The sequence below is a fragment of the Podarcis erhardii genome (assembly GCF_964252035.2).
Source record: "Podarcis erhardii genome assembly, chromosome: 7".
Taxonomy (NCBI): Eukaryota; Metazoa; Chordata; class Lepidosauria; order Squamata; family Lacertidae; genus Podarcis; species Podarcis erhardii.
In genome coordinates, this window is record NC_138511.1 from 6,981,399 (window position 1) to 6,997,194 (window position 15,796).

At 45.7% G+C, this 15,796-nt stretch overlaps 1 protein-coding gene across 1 annotated transcript in view; it reads right to left on the reverse strand.

Moving 5' to 3' along the window:
* Positions 1–235: 235 nt before the first annotated feature.
* ANTXR1 (ANTXR cell adhesion molecule 1) overlaps positions 236–15,796 on the reverse strand; it is a 133,450-nt gene continuing 117,889 nt past the window's right edge. The window contains exon 18 of the mRNA XM_081868473.1: positions 236–5,903. Within this exon, the coding sequence (XP_081724599.1) occupies positions 5,637–5,903 (267 nt within the window). The 3' untranslated portion in view covers positions 236–5,636. The remainder of the gene's footprint in view (positions 5,904–15,796) is intronic.

Below are 15,796 nucleotides of genomic sequence, written 5' to 3' on the forward strand. Positions count from 1 at the left end.
TTCCAGTAGCACCTTAAAGACCAACTAAGTTCTAGGTATGAGCTTTCATGTGCATGCACACTTCAGATACCTGAAGAACACTTATCTGAAGAAGTGTGCATGCACATGAAAGCTCATACCTAGAACTAACTTAGTTGGTCTTTAAGGTGCTACTGGAAGGAATTTTTTTATTTTGTTTTGACTATGGCAGACCAACACGGCTACCTATCTGTAACAGAATACATGAAGGCAGAGCTCAAATTAGTTCTTTAATAACATCAAAATTTAAAAGAGTAATGGCTGTATCTAAAAAAAACAACCCCCACACAATTCATGCAAATAAGCCAAGAGCACAGAGCAAGAGTCTTCTGCTTGCTGAACAGACATTTCTCTCATCCACCAAAGGTCACCACATCTACAGAGAAAACGTTCTTTTCTGACTTGCAACATCTCCATTAATTGCTAACCTCCTCTTCTCTCAATCCTTCCAGGGACTTCCAAGAATTGCAGATTGGCCACCGTTAATTATATGACATGCACTTGGCTTTTGAATCTAGGAATAAATATTTTCAACCAAAGCAGTTTTTCAAGATTTGGTCAAGTATGATTTATCAGTATTTTTTTCAACTATTTGAATCTGTGAGCCTGTGAAGTGGTTAGTCATTTTGCGATTTAACACTTCCTGAAGCTGCAGAAAAGATGGTGTCTCATCCAACTGCTTCCACGCTTCTTTTTCTTATACAAAGAACTCTCTTTAGAAATGGCTAGTTCTGGAATATTTGCTATAATGAGCTCAGGATTTTCTACTAACAAAAGATGTATACACAGTACTATATGTCTGTATATAGTACACTGGCCAGTTCAACCTCTCTGTTACATAACATTAATTGACCCTGGAAAATTAATCAGAATTTGAGGTCCATGGACACAATCCAACCAAAGTTAAGCACTGATATCTCACAGATTTCTCCACCTCTAACATAAAAATAGTTTTGAGCTGGTTCTGATTGCTCTCATGGCACCTACACAATGTCAGGCAAGTGGAAAATGGCTGAAACCTGAGTTCTGCACAGCCCCTGCTCTTTCTCCAAAGAGTTGAGAGTGGATTGGGTCCATTTTCCTCTTTCTCCACCACCTCTTCCACACAAATAGACCCCTCAGCTGCTGTTTACAACTGTCCATAATGGTTTAAGTGGAAGATCTTCTGCTCAAGAGTCTTCATGATTACAATTAATGCTGTGTAAAGGAGGTATTCGTCATTACAGGGACTAAACATACATTAATAATAGCAGTACAACCATAAAAGGGGGAGAAATTAAACAAAAAACAAGCACAGCTTGATACAATAACATGCCATGAAATATCATTGGCTTTATAATAATTTACTACAACATGAAAAAAAAATCTTTTATCCACACAGGATAGGAAATGCTTCCACTTAAAATATGGCAAGCATACAACAATAAAATATACACCACAGATTTGGAATTTTGCTTTTAAATCATGCACAGAGAATTTGTGTACTTGAAAATAAAACATCCTTGGCCTAACTTACACTTTTTAAATTCATTTGTTCCCTCCCTCTATCCTTAAGTTTTTTAAACTGGGAAAACAAAATTCATCTTCAACAAAACCGGAAGCTATCGAAATACACTTATTTTTCCTCTGAGATTATTCCAGCATTGCCACCAAATTAACGCTAAAGAAGTGTTGCATTTTTCTAAAAGCTTTTTTATTCCAAACTTTGGGGGCACCTTCAAGGCTCTGTAACAAGTCAAACCTACTCCCTGTATTACTTTCACCCCATTTGTTCTATACTTTCCAAGCAGTCAGCCAGGAAGTTCTCTTGGCAAACCCCCTTACGAGTTGCGCTGTTCTGCACCTCCACTAGGGTTGCGCAAGAGAGCTTCCATCTGGACTGAGCGCTCCCATCTTCCAGCAAGACAAACTTCTGCTCAGCTAAACTGGAACAACCAGCTGGACCTTGTGCTGGAGCTTCTCGGACAACGGCAAGGCCGCCTTGTGACCGAACTGCACCTTGAAAACCCAAACAGTGGCTTTTTCCGGAGAGGTTTGTGACCAGGCAGAGTCCCAAGTGGTGCCTTTGCTATTACAGAAGGCTGCTTTGTTCTGCCTGCAGACTGAGCAGCTGTTGCTGTGCAGCTGGGGAAAGAAACGAGCGGGGAGATGAAGCGGCAAAAGGCAGGGGAATCTCTCTCCACTGGCCACTCTTAGCTCATGGTAACTGCTGACACCACAGCCCTGGAAACAGATTAGGCACTTCCAACCTGGATTAAGTTGCTTGAGTTGCAGCCTTATACAGCTGTCTTTAGGATGCTTTTGAATGTTATCATAGGCAGCAGAAAACCAGGAAAGAGCATCAACCAAACCAAGGGGCTGTCTAGTCTGGCATCCTGTTTTCAAGAGGGCCCTGGGAAGCTCAAAAGTGGGACCATGGAGATGATCGGGGACCTGTTGTTTCCTAGCATATGGGACAATTCAGCACTATCCTGCCTTGGACCATGGGGTATTCCATGTAGCTACCATGGCAGATAGCTTAGGGTTGACTTACCAGCCATGAATTTGACTAAATCTTTTAAAAGCCCATTCAGCTGACTCACATATCTGAATGTTGGAAGATTTGGGGCAGATGAAATAAATCCCTTCACACAGCACACAGTTACACTATGGAACTCACTCCTATAGGGGGCAGCGATGACCACCAACTTGGATGGCTTTAAAAGAGGATTAGACAAATTCGTGGAGGGGAAGGCTATTGGTGGCTACTGGCCACAAGGCTGTGCTCTGCCTCCAGTTAGAGGCAGCAATGCTTCTGAATCGCAGTTGCTGAAACCACAGGAGGAGGAGAGAGTGGCTTTGTGCTCAAATCCTGCTTGTGGGTTTCCTGCGGACTAGATGGGCTATTGGCCTGATCCAGCAGGCTCTGCTTATGTTCCATGCACATCTGAAGATTATGCATCTCTCCCCCAGGGCAGATGCACAGGTTCCCTTCCTTGGTTTTCTGCCACATGCTGCGATGTGCAAAGTGTTCCAGCCCAGACATTCTCAGAGCACCCAAATAGCCAAGTCTAACCATTGCAAAGCCACCTTCTGGCTGCAATGACCCTGCAAAGAATTTCCTTGCAACCTACATTAGCAATGAAGGTGGACATGCCCTATGGCAGATACATGCGCAAGCATTCCCCCTGGACTGTGGCCTTGATCTCTTGCAGTGAATGTCTATGGGAGCCCAAGGGAACCAAAGGCCACATTGATTTTCATGTCGGCAAGGGAGAGTGGAGTCGGCATATCGAAGTCACTGAAAGCAATGCAAGCTCAGCGTGCTAAATGCTGACCAGATCCCGCCCGTCACCATTTTGAACAACTTTAGGATGCATAATTCTGCAGAAAGGTGTTAAAATCCTCCAGAAACATCAGGAGGTGTGTTTTCCTTGGGGAAAACTGATCCTAACGATCACATGGGGCTGCATGAGTTTGCCCTTACTGATGCAATTATTTTATCTACTTCTAACATCTGTGTTACTAAGGCAGGTTGTCAAGACATTTTACTACAGGTAAAGTACGTACATTTGCAGGACTGGAAAACGTGAGTCAGCTCCCATTTATAAAGGGAACGATGCAACCTGTGCATCTCCTGGGAGGCTCAGTGTTATTGCACATTTTGGTATTGCCCCAGCAAACTGCCGCACCCCCTGCTAACTAAGGCTAGTTTCCAGTGGGTGCCGCAAAGTAACTGTCTTACAGCAAGTCAGGCCATTGGCTTCCCTAGCCTAGCACCATCTACCTGGGCTCACAGTTGCTCTCTGGGCCCTGGCTCTGTCCTGTAATCCAAACACCTTGAGCTGGAAACAGCCTTGGACCTCCTGCATGCAGATCCCATTGAAATCGGGCTCCTACCCAGTCAAAGACAGGCATGGAGGGCTCCTTGCATCAGTGATGGAGGTGAGGTGTACAGAAATGCCAAGAGTAGGCAGGCGGGCATGAGGTGGCAGTGTGAATTGCCCCTTCAAAACGGAAACAAATCAACATGGATTTTGTAAAATAAGTACTGGAGGAAAAGAGTCTCACACCGTGTTGAAGTCAATACATGATGAACTTTTTCAGGTGACACCCATGGAACCAATTCCCAGGCCACTTCCAATTTGTAAGGGTCTGCAATCTTTAGCTCCCCTCGACAACAGCGGTTCTCTCCTGCTACGTGCACCCTCTCTGACAGATTGCGTCTGAGGCCAAGAATGGCTTTCCCATGGCCAAATACCGAGTCAGCAGAGGACATGAAACTCCAGTCACACCTCTCAGATCAGCATCCATCTCGCTCTCCTTCCCAAAGTACTCTCTGAACACACATCAAGAGGGCAACTTAACATGGCTAAGCCAGAATGTAGTAGCTCTCGCTCAGTCTGGGCACCACTGGAGACCAGTTCAGCATGATCAAATCCACTAATAGAGCCTCCTTGAATTGACATCAACATATGGTTGTCAGAATCCATTTGAAAGTAACTACTAAAGGGGGAAAGTTGTCTAGTCTTTTTAAAACCATGGCAATTCAAGTCATTTCATGTCTTCTCTGCACGCTGGGGAAACTTCTGCATGAAACTCCCTTCCCTTCTGTTCCTCCTTCCCATGACTGATCTGTGTTGTTTTTCAAAGCCGGCCAACAGGAAGCAGATTCACTTAAACTGCCAACGCACTTCCTACAGGGTCCTTGCAGGGCCTGCCAAATGCATTTATTGTTGGTGGTTTTCAGATCTCCCATGGAATCAACCGCTTGGGTGTCCTGCGGATGTTCCTTTTGGAAATCTCATGGGCATGTGCCACAGAACATCTGCCCCTTGCCTGGGCAATGCCAGCCTCTCCACCCAGCGGCTGCATTTGCTCTGCTTCTTCACAGCATCCCAACTCTTCTGGACTCCTCCTGTCAGCTGAGAACATGACAAAGACCATACATTCTATTTCAGGCCACTTTCTGCACTTCCATTGCAAGGTTCGGACCATTTAACCCTTGGGGTCCCTTCCAACTCTACAATTGTATGATTCTTCAAAGGGCAGCGTGCTGTCGTTTCCTTTGCTTCCAGTCATCTGTTCTTCCTCTGAAACCATCAGACTCGAGTTCATTGCACCTACTGCCTTCCTTGTAGCAACGTATCAAATCCAGGCGTGCTCAGGAATACCTTCCATGTGGGAATACCAGCGTGGGCTCCAGGGGCAGCCTTGGCTGCAAGGATTTCTGTGGCCCCAGCCACGCTGTCCTCCTGAGATTCCCACCACTCGCCTCTGAGGGATGATCTACTCAACCTGACAGGAAGAGGATGACTTTCAGATCAGTGGCTGGTGGTATCCTGAACACACAGTGCTGTGGGCAGCGTCCAGCGACTGTTTTGCTTTCGTCGCCAGAGTCTTATTCTTTTTAAAGTGATGAATGGCAGAGATTTCTTCCAAACTGAACGCCAGGGATTTGAGCATTCCAGTCAACTGGGGGCATTAGAGGACTTTTTTAAGAAGAAGAAAAAGAAGAATTGAAAGGGGTTTGCTTGTCTCTTCACCCAGAACGTTAAGGCCACCTCTGAAATATTCTTGGTTTTACAGTACTGTTGAAAATGGCTTAAGAAAGGCTTCTGGGGGAGAGGGCAGGGTGTTTAGACAGAGGGCCGCGGAGGGGGGCGGGAAGGGGGCGGGGCCCGATTTGGGGGAGGAGCATGAGGAGGGGGAGGGAGAGGGGGGAGCGTGGAGGGCGGAGACGGGGTGGGAGGCGCTGGGGAGCTGGGTGGGGGAGGGGTGTAGATGGGGGCAGGGGGAGGGGGGTTGTAAATGGGGGCAGGGGGAGGGGGGTGGTAGGCGTTGTTGAGAGGGTACTTGGGGGGAGGCTGTGACGTCTTCACTCGGGTGAAATTAATGCAGCGACCCTGAAAGAAAAAGCAAACATGGAGTCACTCAGGATGGAGCTGATAGAATTCACAATGAGCACAGAATCGGAATACAGTGCAGAATCTAGGTAGTTTGCTTCTTTCTAAAAAGGGTTTTTAGACCTCATGATGGTGAAGGTATGCTTGGAAGCATGTGAGCAAAGAACGCCTGTAGGGACATCTGAAGAAGACTTCCAGTGGTCCGGTGAGGTGGGGAATTAAGTGGCATGGATAACTGAGAGCCAGTGTTGTGTAGTGGTTTAAGTGGGAGACCTGGGGTTCAAATCCCCACTTGGCCATGAAGCTTACTGGGGGACCCTGGGAGCCAGCTGCCACCTCTTAGCCTAGCCTATCTTGCAGGGTTGCTGTGGGGGCTAAAGGAGGAGTGGAAGAACCAAGTACGACACCTGGAGATCCTTGGAGAAAACGGTGGGACAGTGTAGTAAATAAATAACAGCATCGCTCTCCTTCCTCAGAGGTAGAACAATGCTTGCTAAATAAACAAACTCAGCTTTCTGGTTGTTCTTCTTTCTTTTTTACACAATGAATGCTGGAGATTTTTCTTTATTTTTTGTTTCTATAGATCCTGCCAAGGCTGACAGATACTGATAGCAAACACAGGTCTATCTGTTTGGAAGGAAATGGGGCCACCCAAAAATAAGGGAGTGGTTTCTCCATATTTGTGGGACTCCCTGCATATGAAGGAGCTTATACATTTGCAAATTAAAAGAACAGATTTTTTTTTAAAAAAAACCAAATTCAAAATGAGCTGACAAGACTCTCAAGGTCCCAAGACTGATGGCACTGGGGCATTTAGCGGGGCAAAAGGGGCAAAAGGAGGGAACTTCTATACCTCCTCACCTGACACCCCAAAAACCACAGAGGCTACATAAAATGTTGGCTGGAGCTGAGGGCAAGCAGAGTCCAGAACAGCAGGAGGGCATCATGTTGAGCAGGGGTCTTGCCAAGTGCTGACCGCTACACTAAGAAACCCATTTGATACCTATTAAAAGGATCAACTCTTTTCCAGGCTAAACCACATAATCAAAACTCAGTTTGTTGCTTCTCTGCACCTGGCCCCAGAGGCAGGGTTGGAACATGAATAAAAAGCCTCAAAGATATGCACCCCCCGCCCAAATATGGAGCCTGTTTCTGGGATAGGATGTAGCAAACCATGGAACAAACACAGTCAAAGTTGCCGCTTGCCTCTTGGCTCAGTTGGGTGGACAGCTTTATGTTACGCTGAGTTACGTTTATAGGCGTTTCTGGACCAGAAAGAACAGGGAGCGGGCCTGTAATGTCATCTCTGGTGGAAAAAGGTGCAGAATGTGGTTGGATGTTAATGACCTGATGCTCACCCACAGCCACAAAATGCATCTTTAGCTGCCTATTTAAAACGGCGCTAAATTAGTCTCCTCTAATAATTTCCACCTCTGCAATAAAGCAAACCCTGTAATGTATCATTTCTCAAGCCAGTGGCACAAAGATGTGAACAAACTCATCTGCAGACATTTTGGACTTCGCCTGCCATCAGCCGCAGCAAGCAAGCAAGCAAGCCAGCCAGGGCTGAGAGGAGCTGATAATCCAAAACATCGGAATGGCACCAGGTTAGGGAAGGGTGACACAGAAAGAGAAAAAGAAAAAGAGAGAAATCAAGCAAATTCATGAAGGAGAGGGTGGTCAGTGGCCATGGCTAAGCTCAGCCTGCACAACTGGAAGCAGCAAGTACTTCTGTATACCAGTTTCTGGAAACCACAAGAGGGAAGAGTTGCCCTTGTGCTTGCAGGTTTGCCATGGGAACCTGGCTGGCCACCATGACAACAGGATGCCAGACTAGCTGGGCCACTGGCCAGAACCGGCAGGCTCTTCTCATGTTAGAGATGGTGGAACTGAAGCATTCCTCCAAGTTTATATTTCAGGGTGTCATAGAATCAGAGATGGAAGGGAGGTAAAAAGGGAAAGGACCCCTGGACAGTTAAGTCCAGTCAAAGGTGACTATGGGGTTGGGGCGCTCATCTCGCTTTCAGGCCGAGGGAGCCGGCGTTTATCCACAGACAGCTTTTTGGGTCATGTGGCCAGCAGGACTAAACCATTTCTGGAGCAATGGAACACCGTGACGGAAACCAAAGCGCATGGAAATGCCATTTACCTTCCTGCCACAGTGGTACCTATTTATCTACTTGCACTGGCATGCTTTCGAACTGCTAGGTTGGCAGGAGCTGGGACAGAGCAACGGGAGCTCACTCCATCGTGGGGATTTGAACCGCCGACCTTCCGATCAGCAAGCCCAAGAGGCTCAGTGGTTTAGACATAACAGTCCGTGCAGACATGAACTGAAAAATGTAATACGCCTCAGCAGCTGCATTGTGAGAAATGGCAGGCGGGGCCCAGCGTGGCACCTCAGAACTTTTGTGCAGACATTTGCCTGTGCGCAAGCCAAGCCGTTCCCTTCCCTTCCCTCTCTCCTCCTCCTCCAGGAGGATCAGCCTATGGGGAGTCAACATATGGCAGCTGTGTGGGGCTCAGCCTTGGCTCAGCTGGCCAGGTGTGGCTCAGGAAAGGAGGCCGCAGAGCACCCAACCCTGCGTTAAAAGGCTGTTTCCATTCCACTGCCTCCCGAAACGAAGCATCAGCCTATGCTGGGGTCATTGTAAATCAAAGCACATTATTTGGACTCGGCTGCAATGGTTTGATTCATTGTCCCTGGGCCTTAGCTGGGGTGGGTGTGAGTTGTCTTTCATGTCTCCCCTTTCCAGCTGACAGCAGGACATACTTTTATACGTAGTAAATCAGGAGGGGGAAAAGACATTACAAGCTCAGACAGATTAGACAGAGGTCAGTTTGTGGGGGTGGCGAGGGATATACACACCTTTTCTCCTACTAGCTAGCCGGCGAAGAAATAATTCCTTACAGCTTTCAAGAAACATCTGCCTGACACTCAAAGCATTCCGTGAAGGAAAGGCCCTGCTTAGAGAATAGAAACAAGGCCAACCTTCTCCAACCTGGTGCCCTCCAGATGTTTTAGACTACTACTGCCACTCAGCCCCAGGAAAGGAGAGAACAGAGGAGGGAGCCCTTAATTTTCAGATAGGAGCCTGTTTTGGGAATGCTTCCTTTTGGGGGGAAACAGCAGACCACCCCACCTAGATTAAAAACATTTTTAGGTTGGGATGCCAATCTCAGGTAGCTATGGATATTTCCCCAAGGCTATTCTTGCCAACAAAGGTCCGTATAGTTAAAGTTATGGTTTTCCCAATAGTGATGTATGGAAGTGAGAGCTGGACCATAAAGAAGGCTGATCGCCGAAGAATTGATGCTTTTGAATTCTGGTGCTGGAGGAGACTCTTGAGAGGCCCATGGACTGCAAGAAGATCAAACCTCTCCATTCTGAAGGAAATCAGCCCTGAGTGCTCACTGGAAGGACAGATCCTGAAGCTGAGGCTTCAATACTTTGGCCACCTCATGAGAAGAGAAGACTCCCTGGAAAAGCCCTGATGCTGGGAAAGATGGAGGGCACAAGGAGAAGGGCACGACAGAGGACGAGAGGGTTGGACGGTGTTCTTGAGGCTACCAGCATGAGTTTGACCAAGCCGCGGGAGGTGGTGGAGGACAGGGGTGCCTGGCGTGCTCTGGTCCAGGGGGTCATGAAGAGTCGGACACAACTAAACCATTAAACAACAACAACATTCTTAGGTAGCTAAGTCTGTTGCTCAGGTTGCCAGAAGATGCCCACAAGCACAAGTCCATCAAGGCAGCGACAGGAACTGGACAGCTTTAAATCCAACCAAACACTTCTCTTGACAAGGGAAAGTTCCCTTTGAACGTTGGTGAATCAAGCCAGCTGAGATGTTGTGAAACCCATCTGCTTCACTCTCACTTCAGCCAAGCCCACCCATCTCAGATAAACTCAGGTATGCAGTGGGGCAGCAATACACTATTCCACATCATGCAATATCAGTGTGGATAAAAATAAATGATTTTTTTAATTTAAAAAATGGATTTTAAAAAATTTAAATCAGATTTTTTTGATTTAAATCCATTTTTTAATTTAAATTGGATTTTTAAAATAAAATGCTTTTGGACGAAAAAAATCTTTCTAAAGATAGTTTTCTATTTAAGTTACATTATAGTCCAAAGGCTATTCATCAGGAAATAAGGATTTGTTTTAAGTTTTTCATGTGCGCTGAAATTCAGTCTAAGTTAATTTTTAAGGAAATGGTTTTTAAGAAAATGATTATTTTTCTCCTTCCAATAAAGCACAGCAGAAAAGTTGCTCAAATATAAACAGTTAACTTATTAAACCTCACCAAAATTTCATAATTATCTATGTATTTCTAATAGTATAACCAAATCAGTAATTTTTGATGTAACTGTAAAAACTACTCTGAAAATTTATTATTCCAAAAATAAAACCTTCATCTGATTGTAAATATTAAGATTATACCAGCAGGAATGTCTTTCTGTAAGAAAAATTGATTTAAATCAAGTCTTACTGATTAGTAATTTAAATCGTGATTTAAATCACAGCCTTTCCCAAGCCCTACAACTCTCACACATCTCGGTCAACACAGCTCATGCTTTCTAGCTACTCAGGAGTTGAAAACAGATGTTGGGGCTGAGCCCTGGCAAACCTCACTACAAATGACAAATTCGCCATTGCAAGTTAAGCTTGACTCAAGTCAATATCTGGACTTCAAAGTCTGTGTTCTGGCATTTGGCTCTCAGAAGGTTTTGTAGCCAATATGGTAACAAAATTCAGACATTAATATTTCTACACAATACCACTGATTGTGCAAAATGATCCCAAGTTCTAAAGCTCTCTCAGCTTCAGAGCCTGGATTTTATTGTTGCTCTGCAGGCTCAGATTGCAGGTCTTAAAATGGTTTCAACACAGATTTCTGCGACTCGTATAAGTAAATGGTCAATCCGAAAACAGAGTTAAGTGCACTTTAGGGCCACTGAAATCATTGGGCCTGAATGAGCAGAACTGTGCTGGGAGCCTGGCTTGTGGGTTCAGTGATGCTTGAGGACTGAAAGTCAACCGCAACAAATTTTATGCAGCAGAAAAAACAACACGGAGATGTAAAGGCCTGTTGGAATGAATTGCTGCAGACTGAGTTGTGTTTAGGGAGTACAAATATCCTTTGGCACGTTTACAAGAGAGGAAAAAAGAAGCAGCTGGGAAGTGTGTGAGCTTTTTGGTGAAGGGGGAAGGTTTGTACCTAGCACACCCAACAGGCCCTAGAAGAGGGAGACTCCACCATGTGTAGCTCTGCGTGTGAACTGGGCAGCCGATGGCAATGCAGGGGCTGGCAGGCTGGACTGCAAAGGAAACCCCCTTGGGGCAGGACTAGATGACCTTTGGGTACCTTCCAACTCCACAGTTCTATGATTCTGAGGCTGTGCAGGAAGGAGCAGACAGATTAGCCACTCCTATCAACACTGATTGGAAATATGCTGCCTGTTCAGATTTTGCTTAGAAAGAGTTTGCTAAGTTCCGGGCATTGTGGGCTTGTAAAAAAGTAAAAAGCTCTCATTTGTTCAGTGTTAACTCTGCCTCTTGCTAGAAGAGGATAAGAAGAAGCAGCTGCATTAGTCACCTGGATCAACACACACACACACACACACACACACACACACACACACACACACACACACCTCTTTTCCTAGCAGGGCTCCCGCAGTGGAACTCAAGCCTCCTTGGACTATCACTCCTACAATATTTATTTTCTTTATTTATGTCCAAGTTTTTAATAATAAAAAAGACAGCAGCCAAGGGAAACGGAGCCAGAGACAAATAATGCTTAGGATTGCTTTGCCTGAAAAAGTATTCAGCTGGGGCAGTAAGAACGATGAAGTGGTCGCCTTCATTGATCCAACTGGAACCCAAGCAGAGCTGCAATCAAAATCTAATAAAATGTTTATGGGGCATGGTTTTTCTTGGCAATCGTGCATCATGGAAGCGTATGAATTCCACCCCAACCCAACCCCAACCCCCGTTCGTTTTCCTGCCAATCCAGTGCCTTAAATGGCAACGTGTGGGACCCAGCGGACATGGAAGTGCATCCTGAAACTGAGCAGGTGCAGACCTGTTCAGCAAGCAAGATGGGAGACCAAGGTGAGTTCTGTGAAAGAGCAGATTTTACACATGCTCTTTATGTGAGTGCAGAGCAGAGTCTGGAAGTCTTTGCTCCAGGGGAGCATGCTTGGCTGAGGAGGAGTCTACAGCCTGGATGGACTTCCTTTCAGTGCTTGGAGGAGGAAGGGAAAAGGATGTGGGGAGAGTGGTTAAACTAGATGCAGCAGTTGGAAAGATGTGGGAAGGTTTTCAGGTCGACCTGGGAAAGAAATGGGATGCCTGTTTTGGTTTGCTACTCTTCTTCCTCGGGTGAAGAAAACAGCCCTTCTTCCCAGGAGAGGAACTCTTGGCTCACGTGACCAGAGGGACATTCTTCTGCAATTCTGACCGTGAAAAGATGGCCCAAGAAGAAACGGGCCGCCTTTAAGTTCGCCAGCAGGATGTTAAAACAAACAGGGGTCTGAACAATCTTATAACAGGACGCAGAAACGGAGGAGGGTTTGTGCTTCCTGGGCCGTGGCCACAAACAAGCCAATACTGGAAGAAATCAGCTCCCTTTGGCTAAACAAAACCAGGTCACGTATAATCCTGAAACAAGTGTCAGGATGTGCCCCAAATTAATCCCAGTCTTTTTATTACTCAAGCAAGCGAATAGAATCACAGAATTGTAGAGATGGGAGGGACCCTAAGGGCCATCTAGTCTGACCCCCTGCAATGCAGGAATCTCAACTACAGCATCCATGACAGCTAGACAACCAGCATCTGATGAAAAACAATCAATGAAGGAGAGTCCAACAGGTTCCAAGGGTGTGCGTTCCACTCTTTAACTTCCTTGTTACCCAAGAAAGCCAATCTCCTTCTCATTGGAATCTACTGGTTTGGGTGCAGGAGAGACATGTGACAGCCCTTCAAATATTTGAAGATGGTGGTGGCACTGTGGTCCAAACCACAGAGCCCAGGGCTTGCCGATCAGAAGGTCAGCGGTTCGAATCCCTGTGACGGGGTGAGCGCCCATTGCTCAGTCCCTGCACCTGCCAACTTAGCAGTTCGAAAGCACGCCGAAGTGCAAGTAGATAAATAGATACCGCTCCGGCGGGAAGGTAAACGGCGTTTCCGTGTGCTGCTCTGGTTTCGCCAGAAGCGGCTTAGTCATGCTGGCCACATGACTATCTGTGGACAAACGCCAGCTCCCTTGGCCAGTAAAGTGATATGAGTGCCACAACCCCAGAGTTGTCCACGACTGGACCTAATGGTCAAGGGTCCCTTTACCCTTTATCCATTCACCTCTCAGTCTCTCTCCTCCATGCTAACCATACCCAACTCCCTCAACCATTTCTCATAAGGCTTGGTTTCCAGACGCTTGGTCCTCTTAGTCACCCTCCTCTGCACATGTCCCAGTTTGTCAATATTCTTCTTAGATTGTGGAGGTGGACCACCCAGACCTCTCACTGACTACCAACACTTCAAGGACTTAGTAGGTACCCCTTTCCTTCACGAACCTGCATGAGATGAGGGAGGAAAGGGCCCTGAAAGGCAGCCTTCTCAAACCCGGCATATGTTTTTGACTACAACTCCCATCAGCCCCTGGACAGAAGGGCTGGTGAAGGCTATGAGAGAGTGGTCAAGCTTGCTCTCCAAATGACAATTCTTTGGGAGAAGGTACATCAGCTGAAGCAGCATGAAGCTGATCTACACTTGTAACGCAGAGGTGCCCACATGTCTTGGCAGTTGTCACTGCAACTGAGTCGCTCAAGAAGAGAATAAGACTGTGCTAGAGTGTGATCCTTGAAAGAATGCCTAGACTTCTGGTCAACTCACCTCAGAAAGGCTATTGTAAAGTTGGAAAAGGTTCAGAAGAGGACAACTGAAATGGTCAAGGGAATCTATAAAGAAAGGTTGCAGCCTTTGGGACTTTTTAGATAAAAGTAAAGGCAATTAAGAGGCGAAATGATAGGCGTTTATAAAATTATGCCTGGCATGGAGAAAGGAGATAGAGAAAAGTTTTTTCCTCTCTCTTGTAACACTAGAACTTGTGGACATCCTATGAAAGTTGGGAGATTCAGGAGAGAGAAAATAAAGCTAAACTGTGGAACTCACTGCCACAGGAAGCAGTGGTGGCCACTAATTTGGATGGCGTTAAAAGAGGATTGTTTTTTTAAAAGAGGAGAATATTTTTTGGGAAGCTGCCCAGAGTGGCTGGGGAAGCCCAGCCAGATGGGTGGGGTATAAATAAATCAGCAGGTTCTTCTGATGTTCTTATGAACAAAGAGAAGTGTACAGTGGTACCTTGGGTTAATTCGTTCTGGAGGGCTGCTCTTAACCTGAAACTGTTCTTAACCTGAGCTACCACTTTAGCTAATGGGGCCTCCTGCTGCTGCCACGCAATTTCTGTTCTCAACCTGAGGTAAAGTTCTTAACCCGAGGTAATATTTCTGCATTAGCGGAGTCTGTAACCTGAAGCGTCTGTAACCCGAGGTACCACTGTACTTACAGCAGTCCATTACTATATTATGATAATATGATAATATTTTGTTCTCTTGCCAATTATGCTCTTTTAAACATGCATTTTATATTTGATTTCCTTTAGTAATTTTTTTTTTGAAATCTTTAAGATAATCTTTTCATTTCCTATTAATAGGGTAGGGTTGCTTTGAATGTATACTTGACTTTCTTCTGTAAAGTTTTATTCTGGATTGTTTTATTTGATGTTTTAATCTAGGTTGTAAACTGCTTTGAGATTTTCTTCCTCTTCTTCTTAAAAAATATAAAGTGGTACAGTGGTACCTCGGGTTAAGTACTTAATTCGTTCTGGAGGTCCGTACTTAACCTGAAACTGTTCTTAACATGAAGCACCACTGCTGCTGCCACACCGCTGGAGCCCGATTTCTGTTCTCATCCTGAAGCAAAGTTCTTAACCCGAGGTACTATTTCTGGGTTAGCGGAGTCTGTAACCTGAAGCGTATGTAACCCGAGGTACCACTGTATAGAAATGAAATGCATAAGAAGAAAGAATATCCCAGCCTCCATCTTTGATTGCCTCCCCCAGATGTTCAGGATGACAACCGCAGCACAACTGGGCTATCAGGAAGCTACCAGGGTTGGAAAGCGCTGAAGGTGAGGCCTTCTTCATGCATTTGTCATGGATGCTTTAGCGGAGATTCCTGCATTTCAGGGGGTTGGACTAGATGACCCCTGGGACCCTTCCATGATTCAATGATTCTATGCGCCACACTTGGCCACAGTTCAGCTTCCACTGAGCTAGATCTCTCCCCATTGTTCAAAACCTTTTCATGCTAAACTTGACAAGGGACCCAGGACCATGCACAAGATAATTGAAAGGGGAAACAGAGAGGCTCCAGGGTTTAGAATCTTATACAAAAATTAATCCAAGACCTCTGTGCTAATCCCACACAGCTGACCTTTGACCCTTTATACTATTCCAAGCAAGCTGAGGTTGCTGCTGTTTTAGGATCTGCTCCAACACTCACTTTATGTAGAGAGAAGATACAGTTCTAAGCACAGGGAAGGAAAGTTATGGCTGTGATGGCAAGAAAAACCTAGAGGAGAAATCCAGCTCTGCTTCTCCCATAATCTAAGGCAAAATATTCGCTCAAAGCCCAATCAACATCCCAGAGTCATACATTGCTTGCCTCCCCGCTGGGGGATTTTGGTTTTTGTTTGAAGGGTTTTCCAGTGCACTAACAGACAATTCTCAGCACCCAGAACGAACTACAGTTCTTAAAATTTCTTGGCAAGAAGTCACAGCAATCAAACTGGTATAAAATCGATTCATTCATATACGACATGGATATCT